The 26,621-nt window shown below is 33.8% G+C and overlaps 2 protein-coding genes across 3 annotated transcripts; both read left to right on the top strand.

The window, feature by feature from the left end:
• Positions 1–1,952: 1,952 nt before the first annotated feature.
• Positions 1,953–6,613, top strand: LOC116006330 (sulfite exporter TauE/SafE family protein 3-like). 2 transcript variants are annotated; one of them, XM_031246660.1, is made up of 13 exons: positions 2,330–2,429; positions 2,557–2,596; positions 3,330–3,489; positions 4,048–4,248; positions 4,326–4,390; positions 4,696–4,723; positions 4,862–4,950; positions 5,022–5,108; positions 5,229–5,279; positions 5,411–5,632; positions 5,761–5,854; positions 5,998–6,138; positions 6,265–6,613. In XM_031246660.1, exons 3-13 carry the CDS (start codon positions 3,333–3,335, stop codon positions 6,348–6,350), a joined length of 1,221 nt encoding a protein of 406 aa, XP_031102520.1. In that variant the 5' UTR covers positions 2,330–2,429; positions 2,557–2,596; positions 3,330–3,332; the 3' UTR covers positions 6,351–6,613. The 2 variants fall into 2 exon arrangements, with proteins under 2 accessions (XP_031102519.1, XP_031102520.1); XM_031246659.1 differs by lacking the exon at positions 2,557–2,596 and having other exon boundaries at positions 1,953–2,429.
• A 5,202-nt stretch (positions 6,614–11,815) lies between these two features.
• Positions 11,816–15,787, top strand: LOC116006022 (coiled-coil domain-containing protein 25). The gene is made up of 6 exons (XM_031246272.1): positions 11,816–11,999; positions 14,104–14,231; positions 14,407–14,510; positions 14,606–14,693; positions 14,777–14,838; positions 15,297–15,787. Exons 1-6 carry the CDS (start codon positions 11,887–11,889, stop codon positions 15,447–15,449), a joined length of 648 nt encoding a protein of 215 aa, XP_031102132.1. The 5' UTR covers positions 11,816–11,886; the 3' UTR covers positions 15,450–15,787.
• Positions 15,788–26,621: the final 10,834 nt, after the last annotated feature.

Genomic DNA, 26,621 nt, shown 5'->3' with positions numbered 1-26,621 from the left:
AATTATTGAAAATATTTTTGTTTGATTGGGGTTGAAATAGTAAAGAATAATAAGTATAAAGACTAAAATGGTTATACACAATGATAATAATTAAAGTAATTAATAAGTGTAACCCTGTCTAATCATATGATATTTTCTTCCTAACTTTTATGGAAAACAAAATATCACACCCTCCCGTCTAAATTTTTTTTCCTCAAAGCTAAGAAAAATATTTTTTTTTAATGAAAAAAGTTTCCATGAACTAAACATAGGAACTTTCATTTTCTTCAAATTTAAGAAAAAAAATTTCTTTCATCCAAACAAACATGCTCTAATTGATGGAAATCGCTTTAAAAATTATATTGACAGTGACAATAATGGGGACAGGGATTGAAATTAATCAGTTGCCCATGATATCAAACTTGTCTTTTTCAAAGAGGAACCAAGAAATTGTCATTTGAGGGTGACAGACTGACAGGGAGAATGGGAGATGAAGTTAAACTCATAGATTAGGATTTAGGAGATTGATTATTGAGAGTTACTGCATGGATTCCATCAACCCACACATAAAACTACATTGATGTAACAACAATGGTTTTTTTTTTTTTTTTGGGAGGGGTGGTTATTATTATTATTATTATTATTATATTTTGCCCTTTTAGGAGCAAAGTAGATAAAATGTATCATGTAGTGCGATAACACATATGTTGTTATTCTATATAGATACTCACATGATCGAACATTGAACTCCAGTTGCGGGGTAATGATTTTTTATTTGAAAAAAGATTAAGAAAATATAAAATATTGATTCTTTAGATTTGAAAAGAAGATTGAGAAAGTATAAAATAAGAAGAATCATGCGTGTTTATAAAAAAAAATGTATAAATAAATAAATAAGAAAGAAATGTACGGGCCATTGGTACTAAAATGCCAATAATACAATAAAAAATAAAAATAACTCAAGGTAATACAATTTAACACATTTATAATAGGTTGACATTGGGACTTGACATGACAATGATAGCACAACCTAATCAATAGGTTTCGGGTTCCGCAAGTTGACAAGACACCGAATGCCACAAAACAACATGAGCATATATCATCTAACATTCTAACCTACTTTAAAATTTTTTTTTTTTTAATTTAAATTGCAACTTATCTAGTCTAGTATTACAACAAAATGTGTTACGGAGCATAAATTACATAAAACATATAATGCTTATAAATTATTTAATTCAAATAAAAATATAATTTCATATGACTGTTTTTTTTTTTTTTTGAAAACATATGACTGTTGTTATTATTATAAGTACAAGTTAAAATAATAAACATATTATTGACCAATTTTGTAACAAGCTAGCTTGTATAAATATATAGACACCGTAAACTAATTTGGTTGATATGAGTGGTTGTATACTTGTATGCTCTCACTCTTTAAAAGATGAACCAATATGACTAACACTTTTGTTCTTAATTGGATCGATCATGTATGAACGAAAATTAGTATGAATATAATACACACTTAAAGGTGCTATTTGAATATGCATTTAGGTTAACTAGAGTAATCTATTTACTCAAAACTAAGTGGTATCAAGAGTTAATGTCATATGAGATCCTTCGAGTATAGTGATTTTACCACATTTAATCATAAATTTTCAAATTGACCACTCATGTTACTTGACATTTTCAAATTGTTACTATCAGTGGTCCAAATTAACCACCTATGGTCTTTAAATTATCAAATTTTAACCTCTTTTTTAAAGAACTACAGTTGGTTAAAATTTGAAAGTTAAATGACTAGTGGTTAATTTGAACAACAAATAGTAACAATTTGGAAATTTAATATTAAATGTGATAAAATTAGAGGATCCAAATGATATTAATTCGTGATGCATGCTCTTTTTCTCCCCATTCATTCATTACCGTTTAGTCCTTTGCCCCTTCATTACCTTGGCAGTTGCCACCCCAATAACCAGACTAGACCCGGACCCCATTCTCTCTTCTTCTGTTTTCCTCCTTTTCCGCCTATCTTCTCTCTCTTCTAACCAAAATCCTTCTTGCCATAAAGGCTACTTCCTCCCTATCAATAACAGCCATTTCATTGCCTGCATACTGAGAGAGAGAGAGAGAGAGAGAGAGAGAGCAAGACTCTGTTGAAATAACACGTACAGAGGAGTGTTTGAGATTGTAATTTGAATTCTGGATTCTATTACACGGAAGCTTAATTTTTAATGGCGGGAGCGGGAGGGAAATGGAGGATTCTGAGGCCGCTGGTGTCGCTTTCGTGGAGTTTTCTCTTGGCTTCGGCTTTCGTCTCGGCTGAGAGGAGCTTGAAGAATGAAGCGCTTGCAGGTAGGAACGTTTCCAGGAATCCAGACGAGTCTTACCTCTCAACGTTCGCAAATTTTCTATGGCAGCCGAATGAATCCGGTTACGAGCACGTCTGGCCGGTAATTCCATCCTTTCATGTCCAAACACGTTTCTCCGATTTGATTTGATTGCGTTCTTTCGTTTCGTGTAACTGAACGTCGAAAACTCCCTGTTATGGTATTTGTTTGATCTGGACTGTATTGACAGTTGAGGTTGTTGACGGTTGATGCGGTATTGTGGAGATTAGGTGAGCCATTCGCTGATCAAAGGATATAAGATTAATTATACTGAAAAGCTAGCTTACATCTTTATATGCAGTTGTATTTTATTGTTGTCCTTATCTGCATAATCTGCTTCTGGATATGCACATGCATGTTTTTTCAACAAAACATATGCTAATATGCATAGAAAAGATTTTAGGATACGGGATGGAAATTAATATATATTTATTAGAATTGTTTATAATTTCATCTTTAATTTTATTATCTAAATATATAATAAAATTTTTTATCCATGATAATTTACTAGTTACTAGTGTATATATATATATATATATATATATATATATATATATATATATATATATATATATATATATATATATATATAAAAGAAGTACAAGGAAAACTTAATCAGAAGCTCCAGCCTCCAAGGCCCTGAGTAATGGGGCTGATTTTGTGGAGTTGACATTCTACATTTATATTTATTTAGTGACTTTTTACTTTGAAAGACCTGGTATACCGAGTGCTAATTGAAGTTCCACAGAGGTTGGACATTTGAACTGTGAACTGGTCATGAAATGAATGTGCCATGGGTTCTGGGCTCAAGCATTGCATGGACCCATCACAGCACATGTTCAACCTCTGCGGACTGTGGATGTTGGTAACACCTCCCACTATGTGAACTGATGTTTTACATGGTTGACCTTCTATTGTAGAGTGGAAGATTTAAATGTGTGATACTTTGCAATTTTACTACAGGAAATGAAATTTGGATGGGAAATTGCTGTCGGTAGCATAATTGGATTTATGGGTGCAGCATTTGGGAGTGTAGGTGGTGTTGGAGGTGGCGGTATTTTTGTTCCTATGCTTTCTCTTATTATAGGGTTTGATCCAAAATCAGCAACTGCAATTTCAAAGTGTAAGATGAAGATATGCCCTACTGCATTATTTTTCGGAAGATTTGTCATCTCCTATTAATTGATGGCATACACCTGATTATGATGCTAATTTGGTTGCCTTAATTCCCAATTTTGGACTTGTTCACTATTAGTAAAAGGCTATACTTATCCTTATAAACAAATGAATAACCTCTTTAGGAATTTTTATTGCACTCATGAATATTTTTTGCTTCTTTAGTTTATTTCTTCTTGCATTAAATTATCAAGGAATTAAAATCATCAATGTTTTCCTCCATCTCTGTCTAAACTGGGAAAAAGAGTTTCGTTATTGGTTTATAAACCATAAATGTAATTTGAGTAATCATGAGGTTGGGGTATACTGTAATAATTATCTCTTTTTTCCCTTGTCCCATTTTTCTTTTTCTTTTCTTCTTAAGGATAACCAAAGAAATTCCATTATTAACTTATAAATTACTCAAGAAACATAATGTAACTTTGTTGTGTTCTCTTTTGGTAATATGATGGGCTGCACTCTGATGTGGTTAAGGGAGTAAATTATGCTGTTTGTGGTCTTTCAGGTATGATCATGGGAGCAGCAGTTTCTACTGTTTACTACAATCTTAAGCTCAAGCATCCTACCCTTGACATGCCCATTATTGACTATGATTTGGCAGTGCTTATCCAGCCAATGCTAATGCTTGGCATTAGTATTGGGGTTACTTTCAATGTGATCTTTGCTGACTGGATGGTCACAGTGCTGCTAATTGTTCTCTTCATAGGTAAAAGTATTTATTGCATTCTCTGTTTATTATGAAATCTGCTCCAATAGGCTTATAACTTTTATTGGCCCATGCAGGCACATCAACTAAGGCCTTTTTAAGAGGTGTTGAGACGTGGAAGAAAGAAACTCTTTTGAAAAAGGTTAACATGGATCCATTACTTTGCATATATTTTGATTGAGTTATTGTTAAAAATCGATAAATGGATAAATAGAACCCATATAGCTGACTCCAGCTAGATTGGGTCTAAGATTAAGTTAAGTGACTTTGGCTTTGTTTTCAAGGATTTCACATTCTTGATTCTACCACTTCATATTATGCTGCTATGTTTGGGTGGTAAAATCTATGTTGCATTAGGGTGTATTCAGTACTTTCAATAAAATTGGTCTTCACTGCTTGCTTTTATTACATTCTGTTTTTCTGATTATCCCTTTTCTTTGGATTCAGGAGGTTGCCCAACGCTTAGCAGCAAATGGTACTTTACCTAGCTTTATGGATCATTTTCAGTGCAACTCATTTTTCCCTCAAGATCAAGCATTTCTGTGCCTGTACAGACACATAAAAGCAAAGAAATAAAAATCAATTATAACGTGTTCAAGTTGTAATCTGTCAGGGAGTGGTGGTCAAGGAGATTACAAGCTTCTTTCTAGTGGCCCCAGCAATGCAACTCAAAATGACACCAAAGCTTCTTCTGAAAATAAGGTGTTTTATCTGCAATGTTATAATCCTGCCTCATTTGTTTTTTTCAACTCTAATATATTTTGCCATTGTAGGTCTCTATAATAGAAAATGTTTACTGGAACGAATTTGGACTTCTTTGCCTTGTTTGGGTTGCATTTCTTGCTCTCCAGATCATCAAGGTTTTTATTTCTCTCATCATTTAAGTTTCCTTTGGGTATTGTGGTTCCTGTAGCCTAGATACTAGTTTTTCTGCAGCAATGTTATCCCATGAACTCACTGAACTTGTGTTTTTGTAACAGAATTATACACCAACTTGTTCAGCCCTATACTGGGTTGTGAACTTGTTACAGGTATGCCATTTTTGTTAAATCAGGATAAATAACCACAGAGCTTGAAATTATTTGCTGTTCCGGCTAACATTACTAATTCTTAAAATATAACTTTTATGATTACTTATGAATGACCTTGCAATGTCCTTCAGATCCCAGTCTCAGTAGGGGTTACTTTGTATGAAGCTATTGGCCTGCACAAGGGGTGGAGAAAGATTTCATCCAAGGGAGACCCAGACTCCAACTTACAAGTAAGGCAATTGATTGTTTATTGCTTCTTTGGTATGGTAGCTGGAGTGGTAGGAGGGCTGCTTGGTCTAGGTGGAGGCTTCATTATGGGGCCACTGTTTTTGGAACTCGGTGTTCCTCCTCAGGTGAGTTTTGGAAACATTATTATGCTACAAAGAACTACTTTATTTTGTGTTGGCAAAACTGGATTGTGGAGGTTGGTACATATTTTATGTGTGCTTTTGCTTAATGTTTTTTTTTTTCCTTCAAATAGGTTTCAAGTGCAACGGCCACCTTTGCCATGATGTTCTCATCATCAATGTCTGTTGTTGAATACTACCTTCTCAAACGTTTTCCCGTTCCTTATGGTATGGGTTTTGCCTTTCTCCATAACTACTTCCTTTTGTCTTGATAAAATGAAACCTTTTTAACATCTAGGCTATCTAATTTTACCTCACTTTTTGAGTATGTATCATCATTAAACGAGTGGTACGATGCTTGTGTGATTCAGCACTCTACTTTATGCTTGTGGCAACTGTTGCGGCTTTTATTGGGCAACATGTAGTGAGGAAATTGATTATTGTACTGGGAAGGGCATCTTTAATCATCTTCATCTTGGCCTCCACAATATTTGTGAGTGCAATCTCACTAGGTGAGCAATCCATCTTTTTATCAATGATCAAGTTGGCAAATATTTCATTCGTTCCTTCCACCATTTATTTGTGCTGCTCTTTCCTTTATTATTTATTATATCTCCCCTGGGAATTTGATTCAACAGGTGGGGTTGGAATCTCAAACATGATAGGGAAGATTCACCGCCATGAATACATGGGCTTCGAAAATCTTTGCAAATACGAAGTTTAAAGCCTTGGTCTATCAAGGGATCCTGCTCGACTTGTGGCTTTGAACGAGTTTGGAAATAGCTAATTTTAGCTAGGACTGGAGCTGAAAGATTTCTTCTCCAGAACTAAAATTAGGTTCAGTTGTATTACATTTTTTTTTTCAATTAGTTATAGTTCATTTCGACTGCCCTCCAGTCCTTTAGGTTGCCCCTTTACTTCATTTATTTATTTTTTCTTTGTGTGTGATAACTCTTCATGAAATGAAATCATTTTTGAACTGTGTAATTCCAGGAATTAGTTCAGCAGAGGAACATACAGATGATCTAATAACCAAGATTACTTGAATATTCTCAGTATGTCACTGGAAAACTAGCTATAAGAAGCATATTTATAAATTCATTTAAAACAGATTGCTATTGCTATTGCTATTGCTATCTCGAGTAAATCACACAAGGATTATTTCACTTACTCGATCACTCTTTCTTTTCAAGGCATCTACATATACTTTTAATTTACTGTATTGTGTAGATAAGTTCGGACAAATATGGCATTCTGGTCAATATCTGTATCATCACTGTGTAGTGTGTACAAGGTGTGATGGAATATGTCTGTGGTTGTCTTATAGCAAATTGGCCCTGCCGGCCAGCCCACAATGCCAGAAAATTTTATGTGGACAGAAGAATTGAAGAAAAGAAAACATGTCTGGTCGAAAAGCTTCCAGATGTGGTGTATATAGGCAAAGGGAAGGCATCACAACATTTGGAATATACACCAAAGTTGAACAATTCATTCACCTTGCAACTTGCAAATTGCAAATTGCATTACACGCATGTCACTTGCCAACATTATTGCTATAGTTTATGTCTTACACCAACCTTTTATCACGCTTGCTACTGAAACGCTGATCCAAACGTACAAATGAACGTTTTGTTTGTTTCCATCAGAGGTGACTGAATTGGCAATTTTAAGAATGATGATAGCTCACGACTTTATTTCTTATATAGGATTTGTCCCTTTTTTTCTTTCTTTTTTTTTTTAGTACTATTCACTCTATTAGAGTGTAGTATCTGTTCATAGTTAGGTTCTCAACCAAATCAAATGAAGCATAAAGAGCCAATATCGTCTCCATTGAGGCTCGAAACCACCTCCTTCCCATGTGAGGTGCAACCGGGTGCCATTAAATCACAAGGTCTTTGGCAAGATTTGTCTCATTTTATTTGTCTTGTTTACTATTCATTAGTTAAACTAACCATGACCCTGTTTGGTAAATGACGGTTAGTTGATTGGGTTAGACCGTTAGAGGGTATGACTAGTTGATAACATTAGCTATTTGTAGAAAGGTGTTTGGTAATTAGCTGTTATTGTTTGATATAATTTCTGTTCTCAAAAAACTGATTGAAGGAGTTGTTTTGAATAGCTTTTTGAATTTTAGCATTTTGAAGTTACAAAAATTGATTAACCAAATGCTTATATTGATTTTTTAACAAGTCAAATAGGTAATAGTGGTCAAATAACCAAAATTAGGCTAACTATTTTACCAAACATAACCTATTTTTTCTTTGCATATTTACTTTAGTAATTTTGATTATTATTATTATTATTTTTTTTTTGTGTTTAACAGTATTTTGAATATAATTTCTAAATATATAAAATTTATATATTCATAGCTACTTTCTCAACCTAATGAAGCACAAAGAGTCAACAATTGAACCCACTCCCATCATCCATGTGGAAGTGTTAACCGGGACACCGGATGCCACTAGACCACAAGGTCTTTGGCGAGTATTAAACTTAATATTATGAAAAAATTAAATAAACAATAACTTTAGTAAAGTCTCATTAATCAAACTAGACACATAAAATGAGACGGAATGAATATTTATTATTGCCATGTAATTGTCTTCTCAAATACTCCGTATTACTTTATATTTGAGAACATATATATTTTTATATAAATAAATGTAATATCATATTAAAGGGAGATTTTAGCCAAAGACCATGTAGTCTAGTGGCACCCGACTTACACTCTCACATGGATGGGGGTGGAGACAACTATTGACTCTTTGTACTTCAGTAGGTTGAGAAAGTAGCTATGAACAAATATTATATTATAACCGAGTCAGTAGCACTCAAAAATGGAAAAAAATGGAGATTTTAAAATAATAAAATTAAACTTGAATAGATATTTGATGAATGGATAAGACCCACTATAAATTGAATAATACAAACATAACACTATACTATTCACAAAGTCCAAGTCTATTGAATGTTATAAGCTGATAATTAAATAAGTACAAATGTACAAATAATAAAACCAAGTCAAGTAGCCCAAGTCCCTGGCACAATTGAGTAGTTGGTTTGCTAAGCACACTTCTGTGACAAATGAGAATGACAAAAGACCAAAAGATAAGTGTTGTGTGATAAACGATTATAGTGTCTAAAGGGAACCAGACCCCTTGTCTATAATAATATTGAAGTCGAAGAAAGTGGAAAACAAGTGATCCGAATATCTACGAATTCTAAAAGCCACCCATGTATCCCACGAAGCCACCAAACTCTTGCCTCCATGTCTCAAAATCCCACCAAGCCGTTAATTGCCACCTGGACCTCTAATCGCCAAACCAATTGTCACCCTTCTATCTCCTTTCCCGGTTGCTGCTAGCATTGGTAGTAGGCTCCCCCTACCCCCTACCCCGTGCCCCAAGGCTATGGATAGATGGGGGCAAACATCGATCCCCCTCCCTCACTTTTACTTGCTATTTTTGGACTTTGTTAATCTCATTTTTTGCCAAAATAGTCCCAAGTCTATTCTTTGCGCTTTGAGGCCCTATAATTTATGTCTTGTTGCACTTTGGCCACCAAACGTTCCCCAATTCTTTACTTTATATCTCACCCTTTAGTCTTTGCACTCTCACCCGCTTAACTTTCTACCATGTCCCACTCCAAGCACCATTCTTCCAACATTTTTATTGTTTCTCTCTTCTTTTTTTTTTTTTTTAAACAACAACGAAAATGATTCATTCCCTATCCAGCATAAGAACATTATAAAGGAAAATAGGAGGGAAAGGCATCCACTCTTTGCAACCAAACCTAGAAAAGAATTCCCTAGCTAACACATGGCAACCCTATTTGCTGATCATTTGATACAAGAGTAAGAAAATTGCTCTAACAAATCTTTAATATCAAGGAGAATAAGATCAAATGGGGAAACCTAGGTGTGGAATAAAGCCCCTTGATGATCAATAAAGCATCATCTCAGACATTATCCAAGTTCTTGGTGTTCAACCACGTTAAAGCTTCCCATATCGTCATTGCTTTGGCTTCCTTATGAGAAAAAACACCCTTTCAAACTCCAATTTTGGCAGCCAAGAATTTGCCTAAATCGTCTCTCAACACCCAACCAAATTCAGATAATCTTTCTCCACCATTAACAGCTGCATCCACATTGAGCTTAAGATAACTAACTAAAGACTTGTCCCATTTGATAACAAAACCAATATGCGCGTGCATGGTAGATGCGTCGCTTTCCCTAACTTGTTGCCACTCATTGAGATGGATCCTGGTCTTTTCCACAATCATCGTTGTCGAACTCCTCTTCTGCTCTCCACACTTTATCATATCTTGCCAACCAAATATAGCAAGAAACCATTAAGATGTTAGTTTGTTTGTCTAAGCTTAGATTCTGGAAATTATGTGTAACCCAGTTAGCAAATTAGTGAATGTTCCCTGAAACTATATTTAAATTTGCACTACGCCAATTGTTTTACTATATAAAGCGAAAAATTAACTTTAAGGCGTTTAAGCCCTACTCTCCACAAACTACACACTAAGAAGATTATCATTTATAACATGCCCTATACAAATCACACACTAAGAAGACTGTCATTTATAAATTGCTCCCCACAAACCATACACTAGGAAGATCGACATTTATAACATGTTCCTAGGGATAGCAATGGGTCGGGTGTGGATCGGGGAGGGCTATGTCCATCACCCGACCCACCTTTCATTTTCTCCACCCACCTCAACCTCCAACCCGCATCGGGTGGACTTTTTAGAATCCATCCCCACCCCCACCGGGTGTGGGTGCCCACTAGGGTACACACCACTTATCAACTTATTATCTTTTCAAAAAATAATATCAAAATTACTTACACATAATTAAACAACAAAATTCATTAGTTATACTAAAACATAAAATAATAGAAATATTATAATATAATAACTAAATTGTTAATTTTTAAAAATAAATTTAGTTGTTTAGATATAAAAATAGTAAAAAGTTACCTAACGTTATTGAAATTAACTATATACTAGTACTACTTATTTTAATATTATATATATGTATGCACACATGGTGAGTCAGGTGGGGTGCTAGGCGAATTTTGTACATAAAACCCGAATCCAACAAGATTTTTAAGACCCACCCTGACCCACCACCCACTATCAAAAAAAAAAAAAAAAACGACCCATGCGGGAGTAGATTCGGGTGGATATCCGCGGGGCGGGTTGAAATTGCCACCCCTACATGTTCCCCTACATATCACACACAAGGAATAATCAGTGTTTATATCCTGCTCTCCCGCACACCACACACTAAGAAGACTTTGCGTGTGTAACAAAGGCTTGATCATGTAAGAAGATCCTTCATAACATAGACTTGAATGCTTGATCTTTGTTTCAATCACGAGGGTGTTTGTAAAAACGTGACTTTTGTGTATGGAAATAATACTTCATCAATTCAATTACCGTTTTTTAGAATTAATGTTAAATAATTTGATAATATTGTTTAGCACTTTAGAATCTCTTAAATATATAGAGTAAATACCCAAAATGATCCCTCGACTATGCCATAATTCACAAATTAGTCATCAACTATCAATTTTACCTATTAAGTAATCAACTATTCAATTCTTACTCTATAATTCACAAATCAATCATTCGTTGAGAACCTTATTGAGTAAAAATTAAATAATTGATGACATTATTGAGTAAGAATTGAATAGTTGATGGCCTTATTGAGTAAAAATTGAATGATTGATAACTTAATTAATTTGCTAAACTCGATAGTTGAGAATTTACTTATGAATTATGCTATAGTCGATGGACCATTTTGGACATTTACTCAAATATATATCTAAAGACTAAAATCTAATAAAAGTCAATACGTTAATCCTTAACTAGTACGGAGTATGAAATTTGTATTGGTAGTATAAATTGTATCAAATGTATGTTATTTGTATACCAACTTTGTTTTTGTTTATTAGACATTATTTATTTGCATATGGTGCTTATTTAAAATTAGTATAGAACTATAGGTGTAATGTGCGATATGAAGTGTAACTTATCGTATCAAAATTCAAAGAATCCACCTCATCTCCGAGTCACGAAATACTCTTTCTATTGTCCAAGTCTTCGAACCGATTCCACCTCTCTGACTTCTCGTCTCGTTTATAAATTATATATAAGCAAAGACCCTGACATTAAAAATTAAACATAAAAAGAGAAGAGAGAGAAAGAAACCCTAGACATTCATCGGAAAAGGGAAGAAGACGAAGATGGTGTTCTACTTCAAGGCCCGTCCCGAAGCGGGAGACTATACCATCTTCATGGGCCTTGACAAATACGAGAACGAAGATCTCATCAAATACGGCTTCCCTGAAGACATCTGGTTCGTTTACGCCCTTCTCTTTCTTCCCTCAAACAATTCATTTGTATGTATGGCGGATTCCTTTTCCATTGTTTATTTTGGCGTATTATTGTTTCAATTTCTCAGGTTTCTTTTGTCCTGTTTCGATTTTATCTGAAATTGAGAGATATAGGTTTCTATTTTTAATAAAATTGCTGAATTTGTGGCTTTAGCTCTTACTCATTGCAGGTGTTCAAAGTTCAGTTACGTATTTTGTTCACTTTGTTTCTTGGTGATTAGCTTGTATTTACTTAACTGAACCTGCTCGAAGAATACAGGTCATAGTAATAGGAAAGAATATCACTTTGTATTTGCTTTAAATGCACCTTGATATTTGTGTTTATTTGAATAAAATACTTCGGCTGAGCTTGATCAAGTTTTTGCTAGGTTAAATTTTAGGTCTGGGCATTTTGAACATGATGCAAAGTAGGGATCCTATTTGTTAGTAAAATATCACTGAATTGTTGACTGGCTGAAAAGTTTTAAAATGGGCTTCCCTTTTTGTTGATTTCATTTCTTTGTTGATTAATTTTCACATGGAGGAATTAGAGGGATGAAGACATAGACAATGTGGAACTGTTGAATTGATTTTGGGATGAGCATTAGGCTGAACAATGAAAGGTTTAGACATGGATATTGCCATATTGGGGACCTGTTGATTCACATAAAATGAATTTGGGCTTAGGGCTATACTGGATAATGAAAAGGAAGTGTTATTTTTTTTCTATGGGGTTCATGTGCGTGGTGCATTTTGATTCATAAATGTAGTTGAGTGGAAAACCTTGACATAGTTTACTTTTAGTGAGGTTAGAATGCATCAGTTTTGGCATTTTGAACTTAAGAAAATGTCAGGTTCTACGTGTTTGAAGAATTATCTTTCAGTAGTGATACTTACAATATCAACAAGGTTTCTCTAAAAAAATGACTAGAAAGTATAATTACAGTTGACATTCATGGAAATGGAAGTTGCTTTTTGGTGCTTTTAATGAAAGAATTACACATTTAAAAAACCATCTGCAATTGTGACCGAGTATATTTCATGAGCTGTAAGCATTTACTGCTAGTTTGTTGAACTGGTGAGGGAGGGAAAAATAGTTGAAGTGGTTTTTAATCATGCAAGGTACCTTAAACTCATCCACTATAATTCTGTTCCTTTTGTCCTTGGGTGTTGTAAATAGCCATGCCATGTACCGGACTGCCTTTACTCAGAACATGTGATTTCATGGAAATATTTTAAATTTCAAAATACTGCCTCATATCCCCTCAGGTTTCCCTTTCTTACTTTCTATCAAGCAGTATCTTGGTTTTTTTTTTTTTGTCTTGTTTTTTTTTCCCAACTTGTGGGAGAGGTGGTTCATTGCCAGTTGGAGGCATGGAGGCAACTAGTTTAAATTGGATCATTGCATTTATGTTTTATAGGAGTGAAGTTGCACATATATGCTCTATAATCCATGTGATAGTGAGCCTTTTGTTCTGCACTTCTGCAGTACCACTAATAGATACATCATTAAATTGGTTTGGAATGGGTAGGGGTAGGGTGTTCCCGTTTGGTGGTTGAATTGGTGATGCTGTGATGGCAAGCTAAGTAAGTTACTGACAACCTTGTCAAAAATCAAAATAGTAAATAATAGTATAATACATCCTGATTTTAGCCCTTGCTAATACGGGTTGAGCCTTTTGAAGTAAGAGAATCATTAAATTGTGACTTTTATATGTAGGAGAATCTGTTATTTATAATATTGTTGATGTGACAAAAAAATTAATGCACTTGACTGTTTTCTTTTATGGAAGGGATTTATCTAAGTTTGTGAGGTGTTAATCATGCACTTGTGTACACATAGACAGACTTTATTTTCAGAGTTGATATGTATCGCTAAATTTGTTCCAATTGCTTGTAAATTAGTGTGATTTTCAAAATTGTGTCTAGAGGTTGCTATGGATTTGTTTGTTTGTGTTTTTTTTCCCCCATTTTGCATTTTACTAATTTGAATTTTGAAATGGCAAACCTTTGCTCGAATTTGTAGTGATAAATATTTTTTTTGGTTAATTGTCACTTTTTCTTGACAAGATTTATTATGCACTGCAGGTTCCATGTTGACAAAATGTCTTCTGCTCACGTTTATTTGAGATTACCAAAGGGTCAGACAATGGATGATATACCTGAGGGTGTACTTGAAGATTGTGTACAACTGGTGAAGGCTAATTCCATCCAAGGTAAATGTGGCATAAACTGATCAACATGTTAAAAAATTTTGTGAATTCAATTTAGGGCTCTGCTTGGATGCATGAATCATGTGTTTGTGTTGCTGTACTTACATTTTGTTCTACCTAGCTTCACTGTAAGATATATGCATTCCAGTTGTACCCACTTGACATTGATTTGTGGCAGGAAACAAGTTGAATAATATTGATGTCGTGTACACTCCTTGGCAAAACCTTAGAAAGACTGCTTCCATGGAGGTTGGCCAAGTTAGCTTTCACAACCCGAAAATGGTGAGTTTGTATTTAGTGCACCTACAGGTTTAGACTGTCAATAGCCTGAACATTTTTAATTTATCATGGATATTAATGTTGACCTAGTGTTTTAGGTGCGCACTGTTAGAGTGGAGAAGAGAATAAATGAGATAGTAAATAGATTGAACCGAACAAAGGTCGAAAGAAAGCCTGACTTGAAGGGTAAGCAATCTGCATTGATTTGACATAGTACTTTTCTATATGACATTGATGGTTTTTGAACCATTCCATTTCTGTGGGTTCAGCTGAGCGAGAGGCAGTCAGTGCTGCTGAAAAGGCAGAGAGGAAACAGCAGCTGAGGGAGAAAGTGAGTTCCTCTGTGCTTTCTGGGATACCTTTACCAATTACTAATATGAACTTGTTAGGGTATTATCGTTTCATGCGCATTGCATCATGGATAATTCATTCAATATCTACATCTGAATCTTTAAGGCGTAGAATTGTAATTGTTGGTGGTCTGTTTTTGGATTATCATAGTAGATAATAGGGAAATCTAGAAACTGTCTTGTATTGTTGGTCATCCTCTGTTCTGCAGTGCACGTCATTTTAGACTCAGGCTTTTTTTTTTTTTTTGGCTACGCTGTAACTTTATGCTGTCATTGTGCACTTCGAAAGCAATAGTATGAGATTATATTATTATAATCAGATCAAGTTTGTGGTTTGTGCACAAAATTCTAGACCCAAACTATATCTGCTTTAACTTTGATTTTCAAACGTATTTCTGTTTAAGACATGCCCATTTATTGCTTTGTTTTATCCATGTAGAAACGGCGTGAAGAGATGGAACGGCTTGAAAAGGAGAGACAAACTGAGTTGAGGAGCTACAAAAACTTGATGGTGGCTGAGAAGATGACATCGAACAAAAACATTGCTTCAACAGGCAAGTCCCTTCAAGAACTGGAAGAAGACTTCATGTAAATGGATAGCGGTGATCAACTTTTATTGCCCTGCTCAGAAAAAAAGGCCAGATGGATGAAATAAACAGGTAAAAAAGTGGCCAATGAAGAATGGCAGTAGGGGAATGGGTGGAGAGGAAAGTGGTGGTGGGGGTATATGTGGGGATTGGCTTCGAGTTTATGTTGCTTTGTGTGCTCTTAGGGGATAATTCTTCCTCGTGTAACTGATCATTTTGATCTTATAGTTTTCATTATAAAGAGCTTTTGCCTTGCATGAATACAATGTGCTCTTAGATGGTGATGACATGATAATTGACAGTGATGATAATGAGATATTTATGTTTCTCTTGTTCATTGTTATTTGACAGTGATCATTTTGGTCTCTTTCACCCCTCTCCTTTTATGTGACCTGTGAATCAGTGATCGTAAAATCTTTATGGTTTATGCTTTGACATCATACAACACAAGTGGTAATTCACACAAGAAATTTAGAAAATACAACACAAAGTGATGCATTTCTTGGTTCTCAAATCGATTTTCCCCGATCCAAGAGGCTAGTTTGCAAATTAGATCTTGGGGGTGTTTAGATTTTAAATTATCAAGCCAACAGCTCGATCAATTTGGACCTTGAATCTTGTATTTATTTTGTAGTATTTCTTTAAAACGCATATAAAGTTGTGCAATGTGGTATATGTATTTCTTTGGTAGCATGTTTGAAATATATTCGTGTATGAAGTAATGCAATGTGGTATTTGGTTGCAAATTCAGTTCAAGGAGTCTACTTTCTAAGAGCATCTCCAATAGGCATAGTTTTGAGAAGTTTTTGCATGTATGACTAGGAAATAAAATATGGGAGGGAAGAAAAAAAAAGGAGAAAAACATGATTGTTAAAAAAAATGTTAAAAAACGAGATTTGTGTGCGTTTAGTATAGTTGGGCGCGCCTAGTGCGCTCAATGCTCGGTAAATGCATAGTTTTTTTTTCTTTTTTTTTTAATGGGTTCCACAAAAATTCACTCCTTCTGCAAGAACTCAAAAGACTCGCTCTCCTCCCAGCTATGATCTCTTCAAAAACAGAGCAAAAACCACTATTATGAGGGTAAGGAAGCATTTAGCTAGATAAAAGATTTAAATGATAAACTACACTATGGTGGATGTTGATGTGCTTCAAGTGTATAATGACATGCACTCTATTGCCTCAAATTCTAGTGCTAGATGATATTCAAGAAATTATGACGAGTTTCTCTCGTCTTCATTTCTCTTTTTCTAAATTGTCACCACCAAAATAATAAGTCTTAGAAGCCAAACCATTACTCAGAACAGTAAAAGGAAGAAAGTATTCAAAAAGAGCAAATTAAAGTGTAGAGAAGAGATCTAAAGCACAAACTGAGAGGGGAAACAGTAAAATAGGGCACTTCAAACATGGTCGAGTTTTGGATTTTTGTGGTCCTGTTCTTGTAAATAAATGAGGCTATACCAAAAGTATATGCGCAATCTTTAAAACCAATATCGTAATATATATATATATATATATATATTTTATATTATTTTCCAAAATAAAGAAGAAACCTAATGTCTTCATTGCTTTGTTGCAGCAGCAATATAATAAGCAAATATGCAATTGAAACCAAACAACAATACTCCAACAAGGAGCAAACACATGTAAAATTAAAGTGAAAAAGGATTGGAACAACCTGATGTCTTCATTGTCTTGGCAAATTGGCACGTCATAGTAACAGCACCACTAAAAAAACAAAACATAAGAATCCTACTATCTCCAAAAGTCCAAACAAACATAAAATTAAAAAAAAAAATCTATGTTTGGGGGAAGAATCAATTTCTCAGGCGGTATTTCTGTATTGGTGATGAATAGTACCTGTTTCAAATTATCTTTGCAGATTTAGAGTTTGAGACATCATCTGTGGTGGTGTTTTTTTTGGTAAATGTACTGGGTCTTTCTCCGTCTGTTTAACGATTCGGGTCCATCCCGAGAGGCATAAGAGCTGGTCCAGAGAAATCGTCACTTGTGGGATTTGAACTCGGGTTCTCTCCAAATTCTTCCCCACAAAGAGAACTCACTTGCCACGTTTTTTGTTCTTTCTTGTTTCATTAATTTTATATAGTAGATATTAATCTAATTTTATTTAGTTACATTTCTAAGTATTGTTTTATTGGTCTACCCGTTTTGGGATTTACATTCAGTAATCTAAAGGCTGGGGAGAAAGCTCACCAACCTTTTATTTTATTGATGGATTAAAACAACTTCCATTTGTTAATGATATGATATGATATGATGGTAAGCGTATAAGATGAAGTAAAGAATAATGCAGTTTTTATTACCTTCTGGATCTAAAGAAATACACACCATTATTACATCAAGAAGTAGAGAAAGGAGGATTAATTGAGCAGAAATTTCTACTGAGAGAGAGAGATTCAATGACTGTGTGAGTAAAAATTTACAGTGTCTATACCTTCACCTTCTGAAGACATTATTGTGAAGAGCAATGTTAGGAATGTTAGCAGTGGCCATCTTCACCAGCATATCCTGCCCAAATTCTTTCGTATTTGATAGTAAAACTAACTATGAATAAGAAAAGGAAGACTATTCCAGCTAAAATTTAGACTGCTAAAACTGAGGGGCAGAAACTAAAGATCAAGGCTTTTGTCAAAAATTTGATAAAGGGGAGAATGTTGACCTAAAAGGTCTTGTCAGAATTATTGGCAAAAAGGGATCTAGAGTCAAAATCCAGAGAACCCGGGTTCTATTCCCACAAGTGACGATTTCCCTGGGTTAGCTCCCGTGTCTCGGGGCTCCCGTGCCTTGCGGCTGGATTCGAACTGTTTAACGGACGGAGAAAGATTCAAACTGTTGAACGGACGGAGAAAGATGCGGTAGATTTATCAAAAAAAGAAAAAGAAAAAGGAAGTCGCGGAAAGTAGGACTTGAGGAAATCCTAAGCAAACCAAGAAAATAAAGGTTTAAAGTTAAAATCCTGGCGATATTGATTCTTTGTGCTTCATTTGGTTGAGAAAGTAGCTATGGCGATATTGATTCTTTGTGCTTCATTTGGTTGAGAAAGTAGCTATGAACAGATACTACATTGTAACAGAGTCAATAGTACTAAAAAAAACTCCTACTAGACTCATGAATATTAATTAGCTATATAAGGCCATCATCAATAGTTGGGATTTTTTCTCCAGTTTTTTTGGGACCCCAACATCCACCTCATTATCCACTATTTAACCAAATCACAAAAACCTTTCTTTTTACTAGTTTTTAATATTTTTTTCAGTTTTTTGTGGATCCATCATTTTACCACTATATTTTAATTATATTTAAATTATACATATCAAAATTAAAATAAATTTATAATTATAAATGCTTACAAGTTTTTTTCTTAAAAAAATCCTAATTTTATCATGTAAAAATTAAATAACAAAATTCGAAGAAAACTTAAAAAATAAAAATAAAAATAAGAAGCAGAAAAAAAAAAAGAAGAAGAAGAAGAAGAACAAATCAGTTGGCCAACGGCCAGCTTAAAAACGAAAGAAAAAGAATAAATCTAACTTCAATTGAGAGTGACCGCTAGTTACATGCGCCCGCTGGTTGGCAGTGAGACGCAAACGCGTCTCACTGATTTTTTTTTTTTAAACTGACAAAATGCAGGGGTGTTGCAGGAGAAAAATTTCTCCAAAAACCAACACCCCCATTTGTTAAAAAAAACTAAGCTTTAGTTTTTTGGTCTAAAAAACTGTGCCAAAAGTGACTATTGGGGAAGGCCTAAAGGACTCTCAGCTGATCAGAAAATTGGCGCCTTCAATTCTCCATAATATGCCTGAGTGTATAAGAGGTATTGAAAGGAGAGTCTGTCACCTAGGAGTAGTATTAGAGTTAGGTTTCAATAGAATATGAGAGATTATAAGTTCTATTGTGTAAATTTTTTTTCTTTCCTATACTGTATACTTTTGAAATTGCTCATAGTGGATTTAGGCTATTTCTCAATACGAGAAGTGCCTCGCAAATTAGAGTTTTTGCCCAAATTGCGTTAAATTTCTCTACGTTACAACTTACGTTCCAAGATCATTGTGCGTGTTGATTCTTAAAATTCTACACTTTATTTACTCACAAATAGTTCAATTGAGATTTTCATGGTTAACATGAAAACTTCTCTTTTATCATTATTTTTAGTACCACTGAGAGACATCTAAAGCCATCTACACCGCACCCATGAAATTCCCTCACTTACAATCCTATGTGGCAATTTTTTAAAAAAATTTGTTTGTTGGTCCACCTATTGCAATTCTGACTGTTAGAATTGCATATTCTGCAAGAAAAATACTTCATCTACTCCCAAAAACTTAGTCTTAACTTTTACTTTCACTTGTGTTCAAATTTGATTTGAAGAAGAAAAAAAAAGAATGCATAAACAGCATGATCCCCTATTAAATTGAGCAATGAAAGCATGCCAAATCATAGGGAATAGAAAATGGGAGTAGGAATTGGGAGTACATATAGAATCACTCATTATACAATTCGGCAATAACAATTGCAAATGGTACTTTTGTCCTTTATATATTATTAAATAATAATAATAATAATAATAATAATAATAATAATTTTATTAATAAAAGAAATAGTTTTTTATAAGGTAATGTGATAGTGAGACCATTTTTGAAAGAAAAGAGAGAATTGCATGAATGGAGAGTGAATAGTGAATAATTGTAAATTTAGTGATATGACATTTTGAAAGTGAAAAAAGATTCCATTAGTGAAGATAGTCTAAGGAAGAAATATAAGGATCGAGCTAATTTCCCTCACAAAGTAATATTTACAAATATTTTGTTTTCATCTCTTACTCTGATTGATCTTTGATGTCCAATATTGACTCCTTAATTAATTGAGCTTTGCAAATTTGCTTTGTGAACCTTTATAGTAGCTCTTCAGTTAGTTGAAACATACTCAATGGTTCAATATATTTCAACAATCTCGATTACCTCAAACCACCGTAATTATTCTTTAAACAAGAGGAACCATATAGGTTTTCCAAAATAACTAACCAACGATTTTAAATAGTGTATTTAATGCTTATTGCCAAGCCAAATTAAAGAAATAATATAATGTTCGTTGCATGCTACTTCATGGTGAATAACATAATCACAAATCGCATATAATATTTTTGAGAAAAAATAAAATTTCATATCAAAAGAATATATTTAAACTGATATGCATTAGAAAATAATTTATTTCTAAATATTTTAACAAAGTGAGTTAATTATAAACAACTTCAACATTTAAATACATTAAAGTCAGTGTAATGTAGTCCTCTATTGTATCTATATGCATCCAATTACTAATTTTACTCCGTTACCACCAAAATGACCGATTGTTGGCAATTTGCTTCTTCACAATCCAACACTTGCTATTATCAAAAGTTCAAAACATAGCCAATGTAACATCATATCAGAATTCAAAACTTTACATATATAGTCTTTCCCTCTATACATCCTAGTCAAGACGTATCAAATAAAGATCTGTTTCAAACACCATCCAATTGTCGATTTCAATTGGCATTTCATGGCCTTGTCAATCCAAGAAAACGAATAGCACTCCCTCCTCGAATACAACTTGATTTAGGATCGGTCTAATCATTTTATATGTCCCTTGTGAAATTAAAAAAAAGGCTTTATCTCAAGTAATCGTTTTTGAAACCCCTTGTTATTTTCCTTTCATATTAGAACATTATCATAACCTTATCCCTCACAATAGATCAGAACATATCAGAGCTAGGATCAGAGCATATCAGGACCAGTTAGTTGTGATTCTGCACCTGAATTTTTTTAAATGTACAATACATTCCCTGGTAGGTCTCTGTTCAAATGTGCATACATGGACAATTAAATGATTCTATTAAACTTAAACGGATCACCTTCTAAAAAAATTTCTTAGAACGAAACATTCAGGACCTGGTGGAGTATTTATGATGATTCTCTCAATATCCTCTTCTTCATCTTCGTGGAGAACAATCTTGTTTAGCTGTCCTACAAAATTTTCTCATGTACCCTCTAGAGGGTCCAGTGGAAAGTCTATTATGAAATCTCCATCATCCCATTTACACACAGATATATGGCCCTGAAATTTCTCTAAGGCCACAGGACTTGGGAAAATGGAGCTGGTCGTTGGACAGACCCTGTATACAATAGGCTATACCTAGTGGCGGAGCCAGAAAAATGTCTCAGTAGGGGCGAAACATAAAAAAGGTAGCACCAAGTTGATCCTCTTTGTGCTTCAATAGGTTGAGAAAGTAATGAACTGCATTATAATAGAGTCATATATTCAAAAAAAAAAATCAAACAGAAATATTTTTAGATATAGACGAAAAATATCAGAGCATATCAGAGTAGTTAGTTGTGATTCTAACTGTTAAATTTTCTTGAACTTTTTTTTTACTTCGATATAAATATTTTTCAGGTAGCATTATATCAAAGCATATCAGAGCTAGGATTAGAGTATATCAGAGCAGTTAGTTGTGATTTTATTAACTGTTCAACTTTTTCTTCTTTTTTTTTTTTTTTAGTTCGAGGTAAAATGTTTTTCAGGTAGCATTATATAAAATAAATTTTAAAAAATTGTGTATAAAAAAGGAAAGAAGCACCTGAATTTTTTCAAATGTACAATACATTTTAGTGGGTCTCTATTCAAATGTGCATACAAGGACAATTACATGATTCTATTAAACTTAAACGGATCACCTTCTAAAATATTTCTTAAAATGAAACATTCAGGACCTGGTGAAGTATTTATGATGATTCTCTCAATATCCTCTTCTTCCTCTTCGTGGAGAACAATCTTGTTTAGCTGTCCTACAAAATTTTCTCATGTACCCTCTAGAGGGTCCAGTGGAAAGTCTATTATGAAATCTCCATCATCCCATTTACACACAGATATATGGCCCTGAAATTTCTCTAAGGCCACAGGACTTGGGAAAATGGAGCTGGTCGTTGGACAGACCCTGTATACAATAGGCTATACCTAGTGGCGGAGCCAGAAAAATGTCTCAGTAGGGGCGAAACATAAAAAAGGTAGCACCAAGTTGATCCTCTTTGTGCTTCAATAGGTTGAGAAAGTAATGAACTGCATTATAATAGAGTCATATATTCAAAAAAAAACAAACAGAAATATTTTTAGATATAGACGAAAAATATCAGAGCATATCAGAGTAGTTAGTTGTGATTCTAACTGTTAAATTTTCTTGAACTTTTTTTTTACTTCGATATAAATATTTTTCAGGTAGCATTATATCAAAGCATATCAGAGCTAGGATTAGAGTATATCAGAGCAGTTAGTTGTGATTTTATTAACTGTTCAACTTTTTCTTCTTTTTTTTTTTTTTTAGTTCGAGGTAAAATGTTTTTCAGGTAGCATTATATAAAATAAATTTTAAAAAATTGTGTATAAAAAAGGAAAGAAGCACCTGAATTTTTTCAAATGTACAATACATTTTAGTGGGTCTCTATTCAAATGTGCATACAAGGACAATTACATGATTCTATTAAACTTAAACGGATCACCTTCTAAAATATTTCTTAAAATGAAACATTCAGGACCTGGTGAAGTATTTATGATGATTCTCTCAATATCCTCTTCTTCCTCTTCGTGGAGAACAATCTTGTTTAGCTGTCCTACAAAATTTTCTCATGTACCCTCTAGAGGGTCCAGTGGAAAGTCTATTATGAAATCTCCATCATCCCATTTACACACAGATATATGGCCCTGAAATTTCTCTAAGGCCACAGGACTTGGGAAAATGGAGCTGGTCGTTGGACAGACCCTGTATACAATAGGCTATACCTAGTGGCGGAGCCAGAAAAATGTCTCAGTAGGGGCGAAACATAAAAAAGGTAGCACCAAGTTGATCCTCTTTGTGCTTCAATAGGTTGAGAAAGTAATGAACTGCATTATAATAGAGTCATATATTCAAAAAAAAAAATCAAACAGAAATATTTTTAGATATAGACGAAAAATATCAGAGCATATCAGAGTAGTTAGTTGTGATTCTAACTGTTAAATTTTCTTGAACTTTTTTTTTACTTCGATATAAATATTTTTCAGGTAGCATTATATCAAAGCATATCAGAGCTAGGATTAGAGTATATCAGAGCAGTTAGTTGTGATTTTATTAACTGTTCAACTTTTTCTTCTTTTTTTTTTTTTTTTTTTCGAGGTAAAATGTTTTTCAGGTAGCATTATATAAAATAAATTTTAAAAAATTGTGTATAAAAAAGGAAAGAAGCACCTGAATTTTTTCAAATGTACAATACATTTTAGTGGGTCTCTATTCAAATGTGCATACAAGGACAATTACATGATTCTATTAAACTTAAACGGATCACCTTCTAAAATATTTCTTAAAATGAAACATTCAGGACCTGGTGAAGTATTTATGATGATTCTCTCAATATCCTCTTCTTCCTCTTCGTGGAGAACAATCTTGTTTAGCTGTCCTACAAAATTTTCTCATGTACCCTCTAGAGGGTCCAGTGGAAAGTCTATTATGAAATCTCCATCATCCCATTTACACACAGATATATGGCCCTGAAATTTCTCTAAGGCCACAGGACTTGGGAAAATGGAGCTGGTCGTTGGACAGACCCTGTATACAATAGGCTATACCTAGTGGCGGAGCCAGAAAAATGTCTCAGTAGGGGCGAAACATAAAAAAGGTAGCACCAAGTTGATCCTCTTTGTGCTTCAATAGGTTGAGAAAGTAATGAACTGCATTATAATAGAGTCATATATTCAAAAAAAAAAAATCAAACAGAAATATTTTTAGATATAGACGAAAAATATCAGAGCATATCAGAGTAGTTAGTTGTGATTCTAACTGTTAAATTTTCTTGAACTTTTTTTTTACTTCGATATAAATATTTTTCAGGTAGCATTATATCAAAGCATATCAGAGCTAGGATTAGAGTATATCAGAGCAGTTAGTTGTGATTTTATTAACTGTTCAACTTTTTTTTTTTTTTTTTTTTTTTTAGTTCGAGGTAAAATGTTTTTCAGGTAGCATTATATAAAATAAATTTTAAAAAATTGTGTATAAAAAAGGAAAGAAGCACCTGAATTTTTTCAAATGTACAATACATTTTAGTGGGTCTCTATTCAAATGTGCATACAAGGACAATTACATGATTCTATTAAACTTAAACGGATCACCTTCTAAAATATTTCTTAAAATGAAACATTCAGGACCTGGTGAAGTATTTATGATGATTCTCTCAATATCCTCTTCTTCCTCTTCGTGGAGAACAATCTTGTTTAGCTGTCCTACAAAATTTTCTCATGTACCCTCTAGAGGGTCCAGTGGAAAGTCTATTATGAAATCTCCATCATCCCATTTACACACAGATATATGGCCCTGAAATTTCTCTAAGGCCACAGGACTTGGGAAAATGGAGCTGGTCGTTGGACAGACCCTGTATACAATAGGCTATACCTAGTGGCGGAGCCAGAAAAATGTCTCAGTAGGGGCGAAACATAAAAAAGGTAGCACCAAGTTGATCCTCTTTGTGCTTCAATAGGTTGAGAAAGTAATGAACTGCATTATAATAGAGTCATATATTCAAAAAAAAAAAATCAAACAGAAATATTTTTAGATATAGACGAAAAATATCAGAGCATATCAGAGTAGTTAGTTGTGATTCTAACTGTTAAATTTTCTTGAACTTTTTTTTTACTTCGATATAAATATTTTTCAGGTAGCATTATATCAAAGCATATCAGAGCTAGGATTAGAGTATATCAGAGCAGTTAGTTGTGATTTTATTAACTGTTCAACTTTTTCTTCTTTTTTTTTTTTTTTAGTTCGAGGTAAAATGTTTTTCAGGTAGCATTATATAAAATAAATTTTAAAAAATTGTGTATAAAAAAGGAAAGAAGCACCTGAATTTTTTCAAATGTACAATACATTTTAGTGGGTCTCTATTCAAATGTGCATACAAGGACAATTACATGATTCTATTAAACTTAAACGGATCACCTTCTAAAATATTTCTTAAAATGAAACATTCAGGACCTGGTGAAGTATTTATGATGATTCTCTCAATATCCTCTTCTTCCTCTTCGTGGAGAACAATCTTGTTTAGCTGTCCTACAAAATTTTCTCATGTACCCTCTAGAGGGTCCAGTGGAAAGTCTATTATGAAATCTCCATCATCCCATTTACACACAGATATATGGCCCTGAAATTTCTCTAAGGCCACAGGACTTGGGAAAATGGAGCTGGTCGTTGGACAGACCCTGTATACAATAGGCTATACCTAGTGGCGGAGCCAGAAAAATGTCTCAGTAGGGGCGAAACATAAAAAAGGTAGCACCAAGTTGATCCTCTTTGTGCTTCAATAGGTTGAGAAAGTAATGAACTGCATTATAATAGAGTCATATATTCAAAAAAAAAAAATCAAACAGAAATATTTTTAGATATAGACGAAAAATATCAGAGCATATCAGAGTAGTTAGTTGTGATTCTAACTGTTAAATTTTCTTGAACTTTTTTTTTACTTCGATATAAATATTTTTCAGGTAGCATTATATCAAAGCATATCAGAGCTAGGATTAGAGTATATCAGAGCAGTTAGTTGTGATTTTATTAACTGTTCAACTTTTTCTTCTTTTTTTTTTTTTTTTTTTCGAGGTAAAATGTTTTTCAGGTAGCATTATATAAAATAAATTTTAAAAAATTGTGTATAAAAAAGGAAAGAAGCACCTGAATTTTTTCAAATGTACAATACATTTTAGTGGGTCTCTATTCAAATGTGCATACAAGGACAATTACATGATTCTATTAAACTTAAACGGATCACCTTCTAAAATATTTCTTAAAATGAAACATTCAGGACCTGGTGAAGTATTTATGATGATTCTCTCAATATCCTCTTCTTCCTCTTCGTGGAGAACAATCTTGTTTAGCTGTCCTACAAAATTTTCTCATGTACCCTCTAGAGGGTCCAGTGGAAAGTCTATTATGAAATCTCCATCATCCCATTTACACAAAGATATATGGCCCTGAAATTTCTCTAAGGCCACAGGACTTGGGAAAATGGAGCTGGTCGTTGGACAGACCCTGTATACAATAGGCTATACCTAGTGGCGGAGCCAGAAAAATGTCTCAGTAGGGGCGAAACATAAAAAAGGTAGCA

Source organism: Ipomoea triloba, chromosome 15, assembly GCF_003576645.1.
Source record: "Ipomoea triloba cultivar NCNSP0323 chromosome 15, ASM357664v1".
In the NCBI taxonomy this organism is placed as follows: Eukaryota; Viridiplantae; Streptophyta; class Magnoliopsida; order Solanales; family Convolvulaceae; genus Ipomoea; species Ipomoea triloba.
The sequence above is the reverse complement of the archived record's forward strand: the minus strand, read 5'-3'. Positions and strand labels throughout refer to the sequence as shown.